This window comes from Misgurnus anguillicaudatus, chromosome 12, assembly GCF_027580225.2.
Source record: "Misgurnus anguillicaudatus chromosome 12, ASM2758022v2, whole genome shotgun sequence".
Lineage (NCBI taxonomy): Eukaryota > Metazoa > Chordata > Actinopteri > Cypriniformes > Cobitidae > Misgurnus > Misgurnus anguillicaudatus.
Genome location: NC_073348.2, coordinates 31089071 through 31107137, shown reverse-complemented (window position 1 = coordinate 31107137; position 18067 = coordinate 31089071). Strand labels below are relative to the sequence as shown.

The following is an 18067-nucleotide window of genomic DNA, read 5'->3' as shown; positions in this document are numbered from 1 at the left end:
ACATGTGCATTACCTTCCCAAATCAAGAGCTGACTCCAGCATGCACCTGTGACATTTTGCTGATAGTGCTAAACACGCAAAGCAGATCATCAATAGCTTCTAACCAGCCCTTACATCTGCCTACATTGTGTATCTCTGGAGATAATAAGGTTTTGCATTTCAACCACTTTGGCACTGCATCGTACTGTTAGAAATGATGGGCAGTCAATCATTCGAAAAGAGAAACATACAATCAGTTTAATATACAGATTATTGCATTGACATTTACAGTTTAAGGTTTAATTATAAGGGGTTAAAGACAAAAAAGTGTTTATATGTAACTGAAATCCCATCTTTTTAATGGTATGCATAACATTATTATTATTATGCTCAAACAACAGTATTTATTTACAAATATAATGAAATATTTGTACATGTATGCATCCGTTATTTAAAAGTTGTATACTCTACAATATTAAACAAGAGATTATATTAGACAATATATATATATGCCAAACAAAATACAAATGCACAGTCCCCGTAAGATGCATATTATTGCAGAAGAAATGTTTTAGGCAATAACAAGCCACCAACAGAACATAAACACATAATATATAATAGATTATAATAATACACAAATACACACTGTACCAAGAATACTGTACTTACACATACATAATGAAAATACAACACATAGATGGAGCAATAAAACAATTGGTCCTTTTCCAAAAGTCATTAGCTTACCTTTCCTTTTAAATCCCACTAGCACATACGGTACTAAAGGATCCCAATGCAGGTCAAAGGTCAGTCACAGGACACATTTTAATTGATCGCCGATGTAGAAAGGTCAAAGTTCGGTTATAGATAATCTTCGTGTGCGAGTTGGTGAAATCCACTGGATGTAGATTCTCTCTTAATCTGAGAGTGAAAGTCTTATCATGCCCCTATTTGTAGTGTTCAATATGGGTAATGTTTCTGTTTTTTCCCCGCAAAGCATGCCATCCACGTACACAGCAGCATGGCTATGACGGCCCCAGCGCCTGTGCAATAATAAGCCCATCCGATCTCACAAGAGCCTGTAAAATATATAGAATGCATATATATAGAATACATAATCGGAAACAATGTTTAAGTCACACGTTAAAATCCAAAGGTTGCGTATAACGTACCGAGATCAAATTGGTCAGAACTGTTGCTGCACGTTTGTTTGACCTCTTCACTGTCCCAGCCTAAAGGATACAAGGCACACCCAGACCCGATCAACAAACCTGCCAGGAGAAAAAAAGTTGCTTAATTTGCATGAAAGCCAGGACAGACTTTGTAACACTTTTTAATATCAGACATCTTAAACCTTTGGGTGATCAATCGTGTCACTTTCTACTCATCCTCATTGATGTGCGAAATTAAAATGGGAAATTTCAATAAAATCATTTGATGTTTGAGGAAAAGTAATATTGCTTATATCAATAACATGATAATTTCAGATAATTTTGTCATACTTCTCTAGAGCTTTTATGCAGTACTGAAAACATTTGCTTAATATCTTTCCCACAGCTTGCACACATACTCACACACAATCTCTCACACAAATCCAAACTCATAATTCAGCGTAGACAGAAAACACAAATCTTGTTTCCATCAGGACTCAAGTCGCATAAAAATATGATTATAAATGAAATGAGTGCTTATATTTATAAACGGGTCTCTTGGGAATGATCTCCATGCTTCTTCTTTTTTGTTGCCAGCATTTCAGCAGAAATAAACAAACACGTAATTCATACCAGAAACATTAAATTGTGGTTTGAATGTGGTGTCTTCACTATGCAGAACTGTATATCCTCTATCTCTATATCATCTACAGTACTGTGCAAAAGGCCACCATCACCAGCTTTGTTGTTGTAGCAAAGTTTTAATGTCCACCCATATTTATTTTTTAAGATACAAACAGAAAATACAGGAAATATGTACACAAAATTAAAAACAAAACAATTTTCAGGACTAAATGTCTTCTTCGGGCATCAGTCAGTATTTAGTGTGACCTCTATTGGCACAAAACACATCTTGAGCTTTTTTGAAGAGACTGAAGTCATTCGATTAGAATTAGAAATTAGGATTTCATTTCATTTAGGTTTAAGAGATCCTGGAGTTACCTGCTATTGCTCAAGCGGAAGGGGAGTTTACCTTAAATACTTGACACTTCAGTTTATACTTTTATACTGTTTTTAATACTATATACACATTTCCTGTATTGTTTGGTTGTATTGTAATAAAGAGACTGAGAAATAATTATATATGATCACTATACATTTACATGGTAGTCACCGCCATGTTTCTACAGTAGCCCTGAACTGACATTTCGGCACTACGTTGTCTCAGGCAATGACATGTTTGTCCTGTGGCGGCATTTTGAAATTGAGGTTGGTTGCAATTCGCAATCTTACAGATAGATGCCGCTAAAACCCATAAACAAAACATAAAAAATAAACACATAAAATTACACCAACATAGTAAGAAATAGCTCAAATATCAGAAACAATTGTTGGGAGGTGTGTTTGATTTTTAAGTTTGGCTCACATTTCATTGATTTACATGGAGAGGGTGGTGTTTATGACCTGTACTGCAGCCAGCCACCAGGGGGTGGTCGAAATGTTTTGGCTTCGCCTTTCAGGACGTGTGTGGCACCCTTGGCATCAACATAAAACTTTGACTTACATACATTTTTGAAGTATTAAAATAATTTAGTTATTGCCAACCGTTGTGATATGTATATTGTGATATGTACATTTGCTATACTGCGCTAATTTCTGTATATCTTGCAGCCCTACGACACGGTCTACTATAGACCGTTTCATCGGGCGCACGTACGGTGACGCGATAAGCGGCTGGTCCGAACTTTACTTCCGGTTTCTGTTTGTTTAATGGTCTGACTAGTTGCTAAAACTGAACTCTAAACAAATACCTCGTTGAAAATAACAAATGTTTTGGGTTCCTATATAATCTACATGTTGTTTATTTTGCTTGTTATATAAATAAACTACTTTAAAAGGACTTTGTTGTTATTTATTCTTCGCAGAGTTTACCGGAAGTTACTTGATGACCACGAAAGCTGCGTGTTTATGTTGTTACTGTTGAAACCGTCTATACTATTGCATAATATCAATATTCCAAATATGCTTAACTTCTTCCACCCTGAAGCTATTTTGGGGATTTTCGCCTGGACTTGGCCTACCCAATTTCAAAAGCTTCCCATACCCGCATGCAGAGGTTTACATACAAATGTTTGGTATCATTTTACAGGAAACCCTTTGAAATTACATAAAACACTGTTGAAAGTGCTAAACATGGTTGTATGTGATGTCAGTCCTCTAATAAACACAAAAATAAATAGGCGCTTTTTAAAGTTTTTTTCTAAAGTTTTTATTTGAAAGTGTATAACTCTGGCCCTGGGTGCCTCAGCTCCCTGCAGACAGTTTTGTTAGATTCCAGCAATTGCCAGCTTACAGAGGAAAAAGGAATTTTTTCTCTATCATAATCTCTGCAAAAGTTATTTGACTCCAACTGAAGGGAGGAATAATACCATTTTTGTATTTAATTTCCACCTAAAAATATTTGAAGTGCTCCCATAAGCACATACAGTGGAATAAATGCAATTGCTTTATATCATTTTAAAGAAAACACTTTGAAGTTACATAAAAAGCTGCTGTTTGTGAAAACTATTGTTATATATGTTATTTTTCATACGATGAAACACCAAATTTTCTTTTTTTATGTTGTAAATACTGCCTTTGATAGTGTATAACTCTGGTTCTGTGTGCTCTAACACAGTGGTTCTCAAACTTTTTCAGCGTGCGGCCCCCTTTGTGTACGGTGCATTCCTTCGCGGCCCCCCCAAAGAAAATTTATGACAAAAAACTGCTCTAAAACTTCACACATTAATTAAACAAAACATTAAATTATACAAAGTGGTGCTGCCTTATTTTTTTTAGGTTTAATTTCACAGAATTCATGATAAATTAATGTATTTTATAAAATGTCATAAAACTGGGGCCCCCTTGGCACCATCTCGCGGCCCCCCTGGGGGCCCCAGACCCCAGTTTGAGAACCACTGCTCTAACAGACTGCAAACAGTTCTGGTTGTTAACAGCAGCAGACAGTAAACACCCAAAAAAAGAATGATTTCTTTATCATGTCGCATTCAAAAGTTATTCTTATTTTACTGAAGTGTGCGAAAATACATTTTTCATATAAATATAAATTTTTTGTTTTGCACATATAATAAATAGCAAGGGATTATTCATGCACACAACCAAAGAAAATGCTGTGAATGGACTCATTTTTTAGAGTAGGACCTAATATAAAAGATGGTGTATCATTTGTGGCTATATGTGCTATCTGAGGCAGTTCATGCTCAAGTTTCACATACGTTTACAAAAGACGATTTTTTACCTTATTATTCATTCAACTATTGTTGGATATGTGTTAATAATAGAACAAAAATAATGCTTTCATTTGATATAAGACTTGCCCATGTTTGTCATATTTTAAAAATATGAAATATGTGAATATTAAATCATATACAAAATTATGGGGGGGTGATAGTGTAAATTAAGTGTAAATAACTTTCTTACAGTAAAAGATTTCTCAAATTGATGCATATCTGCAGAAAGTAGAGACTTTCAAACAGTATCTCATATGTGTTACTGGGGTCCATGACAGACCATTAACAATTAAAAGAATATTTTATATTAAGTCAAAATGAGAAATTTTGGACCCGGGACAGGGTCCTAGGGTTGAAGAGGTTAACCTTTGATATGAACGTATCCCAGCTCTAACCATCAAACCTCTTCTGTCTTTAAAATTCTTTAGATGTCTCCTGTTTTCTCTCCATTTCCTTCTAAGCAGACATGGCAAGCCATTGAGTCAGACACTTATAAAATGACACTGCACTTCAGCGTTTGAATGTTTACTGCAGAGCAATATGGAGGAAGAGGATACAAGCTTTTATGTACATTCATTTCTTTTCATTTCGCAGGCAATAAAAAGAAATGATAAATGAGTGTATTGGTTAGTTGATAGTGGGCCAGTTATCACGTACTCTACTGTATGTGTGTTTGTGTGTGTGCGTGCAGAAATGCACTCTTGTAGACTGCAGTCTTCGTGTTGTGACCTTTGTCTCTACTCATCCAGGGTCAGCGGCTGGTCAAGAATGCATGCAACAAGATACTACAGTTTTGAATACAGCTGTGGTCGTTATAAACTCACCAGAAAACATGAGAATAAACTGAATGATGGCCTCAGTATACTTACTGTACATCCCATCCAAGAATTAACTTAAAAACACGAAGCATAATAGTTAAAGTGTGTGCACTACAATGCATCACAAACTAATGTACTGCAAGTAGGCACTTGGCAATGGATCAGGTAAAATGCACGCTCTAGTGTTCACTAGATGATACTAACAAATAAGTAAGACAAAAATAAGTATGCACCATAAAACTGATGTGCACTAGATGTACAAACAAATGGGCATCCCTAGCAGTCTTGTGTGCACTAAAACTGTCTGGCGTGGCTGATAAGGTCAAAGATGTAGACGGAGGTGATGGAATGTAGCCATAAGAAAAAAACAGATTTCACAGCGCTGTTCCTCGGAATGTAGGGAACCTAAAGGGAATTTTGCTTTGGCTTGGAAGTCTAAGGGACCCAGTAAAGAAAACAAAAGAATGTTTGGCTTATTAGATAATGATCAGAATGCTGTGTTTGTGTTTACTTCATACAGTATTATTTAAGTGACGGGCATGGCCAAAGAGTGTGTATGTGCTGTGTAAAGACGAAATAACAAATGAAAAAAGAAAAAAAGAAAGACAGAAAGAAAGAACAAAAGAAAGAAAGAAAGAATTAAAGAAATAAAGAACGAAATAAAAAAATAAAGAAGAAAGAGAAAAAAGAGAACAAAGGAAAGAAAAAAGAAATGAAAGAAAGAACGAAATAAAGAACAAAAAAGAAAAGAACAAAAGGAAGAAAAAAGAAACGAAAGAAAGAACAAAATAAAGAACAAAAAAAGAAAAGAACAAAAAAGAAAAGAACAAAAGAAAGAAAAGAACAAAAGAAAGAAAGAAAGAACGAAAGAAAGAACAAAAGAAAGAGAGAAAGAAAGAATGAAAGAAAGAGAGAAAGAAAGAATGAACAAACAAAAGAAAGAACAAAATAAAAAACAAAATAAAAAACAAAAAAGAACAAACGAAAGAAAGAAAGAAAGAAAGAAAGAAAGAAAGAATAGAATGAATGAAAAAAGGGACGAAATAAATAACAAAAGAAAGAACAAAATAAATAACAAAAGAAAGACAAAAGAAAGACAAAAGAAATAAAGAACGAAAGAAAGAAAGGACGAAAGAAATGACCAAAGAAAGAACGAACAAATGGAAGAATAAAAGAAAGAACAAAAGAAAGAAAGAATAAATGAAAGAGAAAAAAATAAAAGAGAGAAAAAAGAAAGAAAGAACGAAAGAAAGAAAGAACAAAAGAAAGAAAAAAACAAAAGAATGAACGAAAAAGGAAAGAAAGTAAAAGAAAGAGAACGACAGAAAGAAAAAAGAAAGAAAGAAAGCATGAAAGAAATAAAAAAAGAACAAAAGAAAGAAAGAACAAAAGAAAGAGGGAAAGAAAGAACAAACAAATAAAAGAACAAATAAAAGAACGAAAGAAAGAATGAAATAAAGAAAGAAAGGACGAATGAAAAAAACGAAGGAAAGAACGAAATAAAGAATGAAAAAAACGAAAGAAATAACAAAAGAAATAACGAAAGAAAGACAAAAGAAAGAAATAACTAAATAATGGACGAAATAAAGAACAAAAAAAGAAAGAAAGAACAAACAAACGAAAGAACAAAAGAAAGAAAGAACAAACAAACAAAAGAAAGAACTAAAGAAAGAACGAAAGAAAGAATGAAAGAAAAAAAATAAGAAAGAAAGAAAGAACAAAAGAAAGACAAAAGAAAGAAATAACGAAAGAAAAATGAAAGAAATAACAAAAGAAATAACAAAAGAAAAAACAAAAGAAATAACGACAGAAAGACAAAAGAAAGAAATAACAAAATAATGGAAGAAATAAAGAACAAAAAAGAAAGAAAGAACGAAAGAACAAACAAACGAAAGAAAAGAAAGAAAAAACAAACAAATGAAAGAACAAAAGAAAGAACTAAAGAAAGAACGAAAGAAAGAATGAAAGAAAAAAAATAAGAAAGAATGAAAGAAAAAAGAAGAAAAAAAGAAAGAAAGAACAAAAGAAAGACAAAAGAAAGAAAGAAAAATGAAAGAAAGAACGAAAGAAATAACAAAAGAAAGTAAGAAAGAAAGAAAGAAAGAAAGAAAGAAAGAAAGAACAAAATGATGGACGAAATAAAGAACAAAAGAAAGAAAGAACGAACGAAAGAAAGAACGAAAGAAAGAAAGAAAGAAAGAAAGAAAGAAAAAAGAAAGAAAGAAAGAAAGAAAGAAAGAAAGAAAGAAAGAAAGAACGAACGAACGAACGAACGAACGAACGAAAGAAAGAAAGAAAGAAAGAACAAAAGAAAGAAAGAAAAATGAAAGAAAGAACGAAAGAAATAACAAAAGAAAGAAAGAAAGAACAAAATGATGGACGAAATAAAGAACAAAAGAAAGAAAGAACGAACGAAAGAACGAACAAAAGAAAGAACGAAAGAAAAAAGAAAGAAAGAAAGAAAGAAAGAAAGAAAGAAAGAAAGAAAGAAAGAACGAACAAACGAAAGAAAGAAAGAAAGAAAGAAAGAAAGAAAGAAAGAAAGAAAGAAAGAAAGAAAGAAAGAAAGAAAGAAAGAAAGTGAAAACAGATTTAAGGCTGTGGAATTACATCTTCTCTAAGGATTCTCATGTTGATCAGATCAAGCCCTCATCCCAAACCCCATAATCCTGTTATAAACCCTCATCCAAACAAACTTCTCTCCTGCATGGAGAGCGGTAAGGTTTTGAATTTTCAATCAGGAAACTAAGTCCATTATTTTCTTCAATCTTCTCGCTTTCCTGACAAAAGTGTTTCCAATGTTTGGCCTTTTTTAACCCTGTAATGAAATAGGCAGGTAGACAGCACATGAATGAGCACTGCCTGATGTTTATTGTGCATAAAATATGAGTTCATTTCACTACAGATTCTTCAGAGAAAAACATCTACCTAAATTTAACATGTCATATAAAATACATTAAAGGGAGACAAAGCAAAATCAAACCATGTAACCAATTTAAAAATAATCTGAAATCTGGTTCATAGACACAAATGACATTAAACATTTCATTGCACATCCAAAGCACTTACCCTTACAGGATAACGTAATAAAATATGGTTGCTATCTCGAGATGCACACACAGCTGGAGTTATTGTGCATAAAAGCAGATGGTCCACTGCCAACACTATGCAGTGCACATACAGTCTGACACCTCAGGACATAAAAGCACTAAGGCCACATTCACACGAAGCCAAAGCTTTTCCTATCCGATCATTATTTTTCCTTATTCTAAAGAAAATAAATGCGATGCTATCTCAAGAAATATCCGCCTACACATAAGACCACTGAAAATGACTCAAATCAATGTAGTAACATATACAGCTAAGTGAGTCTCCATGTGGATGGACAGGCTTGAGATTGGGTCTTTGGTGTAGACAAGACAGCTAAGACAACTGTATAAGCACAGAAAACAACAGCTGGAGACTGCTTTCCCAGGGACAAGACACACGAAATACAGAACAGATCTGTGTAGTAACATGCAGAACATGCACTACATGACTTTTACTAATAAATAGCTATGTGAGCGAGTCAGCTGTCTTGGACACAGTGTATGCATAAATAAGTAAAACGGCTGCCATAAATTCTAAACTGCATTCAAATATAAATGATAGACATGAGAGGAGTTGAGATTTTCCTTTTTTTTATGTTGTAGATGTAGATACACATAAATTGTATACGCTATCGAAACAAACAGATAAGACTTCATAAAATGACGATGTAAACGGTCAGACTTGTGGGAAAAAGCTTTAAAACATTGATAATATACATGATAAAATACACGAACTCGCTTTAAATGCACAAGACAGGTGGGAAACAGACAATGGATGCAGTAACAACCTAGTATGCAATGATAAGACATTTTTCTTATACTGACATTAAAATTTTCAAAATGTGCTTTTATTTCCACCAGTTTCTCTATACACAAACTCTTTATGAAAAGAGAGGGGAAATCACATCAAATAAATATGAAAATAGGTCTGCAGATTTGTATTTATATCCATTCTGTGGCAGCATGGTAATTTCCCATGACCCTTCCTCTGGGATCAAGCCGCATAGGGAATAAGAAACTAAGACACTGTAACACTCAAACTAAATTTAAAGAGCTCAGAAGCAAAAACTATTAATAAGGAGATAATGATACTGACTGAATATTGTGTCTGAATAACACATACTTTACATTCATCAAATACTTTCGCTTTAAATCTTCTTAATCCCATTCAGAAAAACCAGTTTGTTGGTGGAACGCCACAAAGATTTTTCAGCAAAGTCCACTAAGAGCACAAAAGACTGGTTTACCTGGTTAAAAGAGGTTTCCAAATATATTTGTAGAGGGTCTGTTTTTTCATTTGATATGTTGTATGTTTATATATTTAAAGAAGAACATTTTCTGGAAGGCATTTAACTTTTGTGAAAATCATGAAAAATGCAGGCGCTGGATGGCAACTTTTTTTTAAACGCTGGCGGGGAAAGAGTTAACGGGTGACGTCATGCATTGCCGAACTGAATAGTGGATCAATCAAAGATGCGTCACTGCCGTGGCAGAAGTTTCTCAACTTTTCCAACGCGTGCATCAGCCAATCAGATCACCTTATGCACCAACCTAGTACAAGCCAGCCAATTACGTTTATGGAAGACTGGAGTATGTGCTGCGGCCGCTGTGATTGGTTGTTGGCCAAGCTTCAAACAAGCCTTCCGTCAAGCGTTAACACTTTCTCCCCAATCACACCAAAAACGTTTATGGCAGTTGCAGTGCCTTTATTAACCGCTTTTTTATGGGCAGTGAGTGTTATGCGCGCCATTTTTTGCCACGCATTTTTGAAGAAGCACCTTGCGTTTCCAATAGGGCTGGGATAAACGATTTTTTTTTTACGATTAATCTAGCGATTATTTTTTCGATGCATCGATTAATCTAACGATTCATTTTATCAGTCCGATTCGACTTCGATTCGATTCTTGATTATCTCCCCATTAATTAACTAATAGCAATTTATACATGTTGATTTACATATCTGAATGTAAACATTTGAATATATGTTTATTGCTCTTAAAATTTCAAAATAAAAAAGACTATACAAGTGCAAAATAATGCATTATTAGTCAGAGGTAGCATTTAATAAAGCGTTTGCAATGCATACTGTGCAGTTTAGTAACAGTATAAAAATCTCAAGTTCAATTGACTTTATTTTACATGCATTTATGAGCAAAACCTCTTCAATGTGCCTTTTGATGGTCAGTGTAACTTTTATAACTTGATTTGTTTAATCCACATTGTTTTCGTGCTGTTCTAGACTTAAGAAGCACATATATTATTAAATCTCTTTCTCTTAAGTTTTTTAAGATAGATTAGGATTAATTTACTGCTGGACAGAAAGTGAATGAAAGCGCAGTCTTATGGCGAAAGTGACATATTTCATTGCTTTCTGTTAAATAGCTCAAAGTCATGACTGTTTAAAACACACTTAGCATCACATTCATGATTTTATGGTAAAATGACACTTTTTCGGGTCAATCCACAAGCATTTAAACCATAAACAAAGCACTTTCATTTTAATTGAGCGTGAGCAGCGCAGCAGAACCGACGCAGAGACGACTGCAGCACTGTTGCTACAGAGCCGCGTGTTAACATGGACGCTGAAAAAACACGCGCCACACGCACTGCTCACACTTGCTGGGTGAAACCGGCGTGGACTGAAGCCACTTGCGTTGCTACTACTCTACGGCGGCGCCTTTTTGGGTCTGACGAATCTACGCGCATATTTTGCGTCAACGTATTTTTGTGTCGACTTCGTCTATTACGTCGACGCGTTGTCCCAGCCCTAGTTTCCGAGCGTTTAAAATGCGTTTGGTGTGATTGGCCCCTCAGAGGGTTTTTCATCCGAGCTCTTTATCTATGTTATACATTACATGAATGCTTTTATTTTGCTCAACCACAATAATAAGCCATGATTCAATATCTATGTGTTAGCAAAACTTGGGGACGGTGGAAGTCGTCTAAGAGTCTACAGCCTGTGAAACTTTCTTCAGAAGCAGCCAGCGTACAAAGTTATGATATTATAGCTTCCGTCGGTCACGTTCCACCCTTCCATACAGTTTGGCTTCGGATTCACAAGCAACGTCTGACATCAAGCACTGAACTTTGATGTATGCATAAATCTGCCTCTTCATCATTACACAGCCTTTGGCAGACTATGATCAGGTCTGATTAAGAAAAGCCAGCTGCTTCTCATTTCGACACTAAAAAGCCACAACTGGAGTTTACTGTCCTGACATAACCGTAATTTTCGTGGAAGAGAAAAATTCATGCCGTGTTGGTGGTTCTTTGAGGGCTTTGATATACTTTATCATAGAGCTCTCTCATGGCCTAGATGTCTGGCTCTATGCCTGCAATTTTGCTCTCTTCTGCTCACCCACTCACACGTTCTCTGTCTTTCTCAAGAAAATACGCATTCCAAGGTTGAAAAATTGCGTTGCACTGGACCAAAGATGAGCTTAGATATATTTCTCCATTGTATACTAGATTAGACACATTCTCTGTATTTTTATCTACTGATAAAATAGTTTTAAATGTTATTTAATACTAAAAATCATAGTTTAATAAAACTTAGACGATAGGTTAAACATCCTAAACATTTCAAGCATGACGTTCTCATTCGAGAGAGCATCTGATTGGACAAAAGATCTATGCAGTGCATGATGAATCATCATATAATTTTTGCCCTTTTCCCAAAAGAAAAAGACATAGTCATCGCATACAAAACACTAACAGGTGGCGATAATAAAAAATTATTAATTACTTTAGTATAATTAATATGCAGTCATATCTGCATAGATGTTGCTCACGATCTTTAATTATGGATGGATGGCAATGCACAACAGTACATGAATAGTACTAATAGTTTTGAACTTAACAACCGGTAAAACAGCATGATGATTAGCAATGCTACTGTTACCTCACTCAACAGGGAGTGTCAGGTCAAAGATGAAAGGCTATGACAGTCGGGTCAAGATGAGGTCTGCGAGTTTAGACAGACTCGACTCATGTTCTCATGAGCAAGCACTTCTTATACATGATTAGGCTCCAGACCTGATGCCAGGTCAATCAGTAGATCCTACTGGTTTACTCGTGACTCAGGAGCACAGATGTTTTATTCATCACCATCTTAGTTTGAATAATCCTTGTTAATTCGTAAAATAACTTCCTAGCCATTAAAACATGTCATGGTATTATTATAAAATACAGCATCAGGGTAATAATAGTATACACTTTTTTATAAAGAAAAAATTGGGGTAAAATTGGTTGAACTTTCTACACTCCAAAATTGCTAGGTTGTTTCAACCAATGGTTGGATAAAATATAGACAAAACCCAACCTATGCTGGGTTGATGCAACCTAAAATGCTAGGATGTTTAACCCATAAGTAGGTCAAAATTTGAGGTTGTCTATAGCAGTGGTTCTCAACTCCAGTCTTTTGGCCCCCCCTTCCAGAACATTTTAGATTTCTCCATATATAAAAAGCCTGATTCAGTTCATCAGCTTGTTAGTGTGTTAATTAAGGAAATGTTTCAAACATTTTGGAAGGAGTCTAAAAATGTTTCATATCAGGAGACATCTAAAACATTCTGGGAGGGGGGGCCCGAGGACTGGAGTTGAGACCACTGGTCAATAGGTTCAAACTAGTCATTGGGTTTAAAGAAACATCCCCATATCCCCCAGAGTTAGATAAGTCCACAGATACCCTTTTTATCTCCATGCAGGCCGTAACTCTATCTGAAGCACCCACCGCTAGCCTAGCTTAGCACAAAGACTGGAAGTAAATGGCTCCAGCTAGCATACTACTCCCAATAAGTGACAAAATAACGCCAACATTTTCCTATTTCTATGTTGTATTTATATGATTTGTATAGTCACAGCGTGTACAAATAACAAGGTCACTGGGAACTACATTCTCAGAAGTCAAAGCACTGCTACTTGACCGGCGAATTTGCCCAGAGTTGCGCTATGACCTTGTTATTTGACATATAAATAGGAAAATGTTGGCGTTATTTTGTCACTTATTGGGAGCAGTATGCTAGCTGGAGCCATTTACTTCCAGTCCTTGTGCTAAGCTAGGCTAACGGTGGGTGCGTCAGACAGAGTTACAGGATTTTAAAGGGTATGTTTGGAGTTATCTAACTCTGGGGGATACAGTAAATAAGCTGAAGTCCCAAAATGTTGGCGTGTTCCTTTAAAGGGATACTATAGAAGTGAATGGGGCTTACAAACTGTTTGATTACATTCCTCAAAATATCTTCATTTGTGTTCATCAAAACAACAAAATGAGAGAGAATAAATGATTACAGAATTTTCAAATTTGGGTGAACTATCCATCTAAACCAGTTGTTGAGTTGTCCCTACCATTTGTTGAAGCAACCCAGCATTTCTTTACACTGGTAACCAATTACTTCATAAACATACCTAGCAACATTTTAAATAGGCATAAGGTTCATATTTAGGAGCTTCAGATTCAACTTTCTGGCTGACAAAACAGATTCAACTTGAATGGCTGATAAAAAACACAACCCTAAAACAGAGACAGTTATTAGCTTTCGTCTCATTTGCATGACTTATGTGAAATTAAGCCGAGGGGTTCATGTAGCCAAACTATGTGTCCCCCTGGCACTAACATCAGTGTATGACATCATGGCTGAAAGATCTCATCACAGATGGCTCCACCAGAACATCCACTCAAACCATCAAAGCCACGAAAAAACCTAAAACTATGGACCCCTTCAAGAATGATGCATACATTTTGTTTTACGCCAGTTTTACCGAACCAAAAACAAAACAGGGAGTTGAAATTACACAAACTGTTACCATGTTTATTCAGACCTCTAAGAAAGATCATTTAGATAAGTAAAAAAGTACAAAAATGTGACTGTATATTAAAGTCTCATTAATAAAAAAACTATTTACATAGGTTTACCCTTTATCCAAAGTGACGTACAGTGCATGCTATACATTTGATCAGTATGTGTGTTCGCTGGGAATCAAACCCTATTACCTTTGAGTTGCAAACCCAATTGCTTTACCAATTGAGCTCTGTACTACATATAGAAATTGTGAGGTTTTTTTCTATAATTTCTGAGATGCTTGTAGCTTTTTGAGTATCATCTAAGGTGGGATTTTTGACTAAGCACAAACAAACACTCTTATACTTAACATATTAATGCAGCAAGTTACAACATGAAAGCGGTAAACAACCTCCAGCTACACAGCGTTTACACTGGTCATAGGCAGACTGTCTCATGCAATAAAACTCAATCACATTAAAATCAATAAATCTTCGCTGGAGGGCTCATGTGTGCGGCACAGATTGCTATCAAATTCCACAGTTATCTGCTTGGTATAGATTTTGATTTTAATTCAGCATAAACGATATAGCAGAACCTCTGGCTAACTTTATTTTTACTGCCACATGAAATATATAGTCATGCCGCTTAAGCTTTAGAGGTTGAACAGGATTAAGTAAACCTCCACTAGCTGGTGCTTTGAATAAGCTAATCTGCTCCTCAACCATGAAGGAGATTAATTTTTGTCACTCATAGTTTCTTTGAAATGTGTGCATCCCAGTTTTAGCTTCAAAGAAGCATTAAGTACCTCTTTTCTTAATGTTTGTCCAAAGGTATCTTAAAAGGAACAGGCAGCATATGCTGCATACATTACAGTCTCATGTACTGTAAACGGTTTTAAATTAACAAAGTAAACTAAGTTTCTTATAAAGCACACACCATGTAAGAAGTCTTTTCCAGACCATCCTTAAAGGTGCAGTGTGTAAATTTTAGCGGCATCTAGTGGTGAGGTTGGGAATTTCAACCAACGGCTTAGTCCACTGCTCACCCCTCGCTTTTGAAACACATAGAGAAGCTACGGTAGCTGCCACCGGACAAACATGTCATCGTCTGAGAAAACTTAGTAAAAAAAATTGTCCGTTAAGGGCTTCTTTAGAAAAATGCCGGCACAAAATGGTGACTTCCATGTAAGGGTGGGGGGGGGGGGTCCCTACATTGTATGTAGATAAAAAGGTCTCGTTCTAAGGTAATAAACACATAACGGTTCATTATGAAAGGTCTTTATACACCCCTGATAATATACGTAGTTTTGTATATTATTTTGCATTTCTGTCTAAAGATCCTTCTAAAAATTACACACTGCACCTTTAAACTCTTGAATAGTATTTAGAACGAAGTGTCCAATCCCACTGATAGGCTTTGTGTTTTGTGAAGTTTTGGCATTGCAGAAACAAACTATAATCTGAACTACACTTTACTGATTTTGCTGCATCATTTCATTTTCACGTATACTTTGCTATTTTCAACTAAAAGTGCTTCTGGTTTTGCATATGTTTCGTGTTGCTTTCTTTTTAACCCTATAGAGAGAATGGGAGGTTTATTCAATTTAGCTCAAGTCAACATTAAAAACATCTGGATGCACTTACAGTATGACGTTCCCACACAGCGGAGAGAGGAACGTCATTCAAAAACAGCAGGAGAAAGCGGAGAAAAAGAACCAATGGGAGGAACCTTCCCAGAAGACCAGGACTTATCTATAACAGATGCTTAATGAGAGTGGAGATGTTATGGAAAAATGAACAAAGTTTCATTGTTCGAGAAGAAGCTGATGTCATAAAATATTCCTCAAGTGAATTTTCAAGGCATGCCCTAAAAAAACTGTACAAATTATGATCAAAAGCAGGTTTCCTGAACTTTCTCTGCTGTCTTCCATTGCTCAAACACATGCATATTCAATTGAAACAGGAGAAAGCATTTTAAAATAAAGAAATGACATACTTCACCTTAAATAAATCCATATAGCTTAAAGTTTTGCTAGTCTCTCAAGCTCTTATATCTCAGACTGCATACCAGCGTTCATTGGCCCGCCCAAGAGTTGCCAAATGACTAAAATTAAATAAAACCAAATCACAGTTTGGCTTAGTTTCATGGGGGACCGTTAAAAAACGCGACACGCATCCTGTAGAATCCAACCAATCAGATATCGACTTAAAAACTCCTGAAGTGTAGCAATTTTGTGTGCTTCACGCATCAGACATTCAGCCAGTGGACCATGGGTGTGACGTTTGAGGTTTTTGCCATGTAGAATAGCAAAAAGAGGAAAGTCGAACGCCTTAAATGTTTTCCCCTTGCAACAAGTGACTTAAAAAAGTCTTTGATCATGAAATAGCAGTGGAGCGAGAATCTAATGGCTAAAAAGCGTCAGAAAAAGAACGACATCAAAGAAAGTTATGCAAAATGTGTAAAAGAAGATAGGGAGTGTGAAAAATCACTCTCAGAATCATTTCAATGAAAAATGACGGTGTTAAGTGAGGTCCCACGTCAGGAAGGAGAGGAGTAATTTACTCTTTATCAGAACAGTGAAATCTGTTACCTCCTAAGGGGACATGAAAATAAAGCATTCAAGGTCACTGCCTACGAGAGATGCATCACAAGAATCAGTTGTTATTGTTTTAGACGTGTGAGAAAAAATCCAGTTAAGCCATTTTTTTCTTTCTTTATACTCTGCAATGATCAAACACCCTTTCCCAATATACAGCAATAAAGCATAATTGGGTCTTTTTCCCCCTATTATTTTACAAAGTAAGGTAATACAAAGCTGAAACAAACAAACCAAGGCCAATGGATGACGAGACAGTTATAGTGTGAGACAAGGGAAAATGAATATACTGTGTATGGACATAGCCATACATTTATTTAGGAGGAGTTTGTTAAATTACTATAAACAACAAAAAATCTGTGGGTGCGAGAACGTTCAACCATAATAGGTTTGGCTATATGGTGCCATAAGGGTCGAAGTATGGTCAATTTTTAAGGTATTTTATGGTGCCGAATGTACGTGTGCATACGCACGTCAAATGAACTATACTTTGCAAGGCTGTGCATTCGACTGGGTGCATACACTCGCATATGCGTAAAAAACAGACTATACTCAGGCCTGAAGTGGGACATCAAAGCAGAATGTGCTGTGATGGCAACCTTGAGAACCTCAATAGCTCATTGCGTAGACTATGGCACCTTAATGTCCCCTGCTCTGACCATGGCACTTTCCCACTCTAGAATACACTAAATAAATCAAACCACTTTTCTATACATGTTTTATCGGCATAATGAACTCCCAATGCTCTTCTTACAGGTCACAGAGACGCTGGGATCAAGTGTGATAATCTTCTCATTGATCTGCTGCACACACAGTCATGATCAATATGGTGTCCTTTCCTTTAAAGGTGACCTTGAATCTTCAATTTATTTTCTGTGGCTCCTCGACCAAATGGAAAACCCCAGAATTCGAAAGTTAAACTGCTTCTAAAAATGCTCTTAAAAAACTGTCAAAGACAGATAATGCCACAACACTAGGTTATTTTCAACCCAACGTTGGGTGAAAAAGAGACAAACACAGCATTGGGTTATATTAACCAAGAAAATGTTTATATGTGACCCAACAATCATTTAAAGCAACCAGCAATTTGGGTTGAAACAAACTAGCGTAGGCTAAATTACAACACAGTGGTATGGGTTTTGTCCCATTTTGACCCATTTTAGACACTTGTGTAGACACTTTTCGGGAGTGTTAAGCTTGTTATGCTAATAACTGTAAAAGACTAATGGTGTTTTTCAGGCCTGTAGATTGATTGCTTTGTTCCAAAACCGGTGGTTAAATCGCTACAATGTTGCAATATTATCTTGGTTTGGTTCGCATTCCCAAGGCAATATTTCCAAACGGACCAAAATTTGTTAATACAA

The 18067-nt window shown here is 35.7% G+C and overlaps 1 protein-coding gene across 1 annotated transcript in view; it reads right to left on the bottom strand.

Annotated features, from left to right (window-relative positions):
- Positions 1 to 211: 211 nt before the first annotated feature.
- Positions 212 to 18067, bottom strand: part of lhfpl6 (LHFPL tetraspan subfamily member 6) — a 34980-nt gene continuing 17124 nt past the window's right edge. Inside the window, exons 3-4 of the mRNA XM_055208223.2 lie at positions 1149 to 1247; positions 212 to 1055 (exon numbers count right to left, since the gene is read on the bottom strand). Coding sequence (XP_055064198.1) covers positions 937 to 1055; positions 1149 to 1247 — 218 coding nt within the window. The 3' untranslated portion in view covers positions 212 to 936. The remainder of the gene's footprint in view (positions 1056 to 1148; positions 1248 to 18067) is intronic.